At 40.8% G+C, this 569-nt stretch overlaps 1 protein-coding gene across 1 annotated transcript in view; it reads right to left on the bottom strand.

Moving 5' to 3' along the window:
• The window catches only part of LOC119594245 (A-kinase anchor protein 17A-like), a gene marked incomplete in the record, with an annotated part of 9,101 nt that overhangs the window by 2,364 nt on the left and 6,168 nt on the right, over positions 1-569 (bottom strand). The window contains 1 exon segment of the mRNA XM_037943314.1: positions 260-398. Coding sequence (XP_037799242.1) covers positions 260-398 — 139 coding nt within the window.

Here is a 569-nt window from a genome sequence, read left to right as displayed (position 1 = left end):
TGATCATTTAATAAGAAAACTGTAACCCATTCTTTGTACTTTTCTATCATGGCAAAAGCCCTGTCCCTATCAATCAAACACCTTCACAAATGTTTTCTACTGTTTATGCACAGTCATACCTTTCCCATCCCATGGAACTAAGAAAATTGTTATATCATACTGTAAGAGTATTATCATGTGTACATAACATTTCATCTACTTATTTACTGACAATGCCATAAAAACAGAACAGTGCAATGAAAAAAATCAGAAGAAATACCCGTGGACAGCTTGCCCTGTTTTGTTTCTGAAGATGCCGAGGAATCTGAAGACTCAGAGGAAGAGTCACTATCGCTCTCTGATGTGGCAGTCGAGATGGAGGACAGTGATGCAGCTGATATGACACTCTGGAGCTGCACCTACAAAGATGAATTAGAATCAGGTCCTTTCACTTTACCTCAATATACGCCCAACCCTGGCCAGATGCTTGGTGAGAGGGAGAGGGGGAAGAGCAAAAACAGCCTTCAGCACATTTTATAATCATGACACCCTTCAGCGAATTCGCAACAGGTAGTTGCAATGTGGTTTTC

The sequence above is a fragment of the Penaeus monodon genome, chromosome 33 (assembly GCF_015228065.2).
Source record: "Penaeus monodon isolate SGIC_2016 chromosome 33, NSTDA_Pmon_1, whole genome shotgun sequence".
In the NCBI taxonomy this organism is placed as follows: domain Eukaryota; kingdom Metazoa; phylum Arthropoda; class Malacostraca; order Decapoda; family Penaeidae; genus Penaeus; species Penaeus monodon.
Note: the sequence above shows the minus strand (reverse complement) of the source record. Positions and strands in the feature narration are given on the sequence as shown.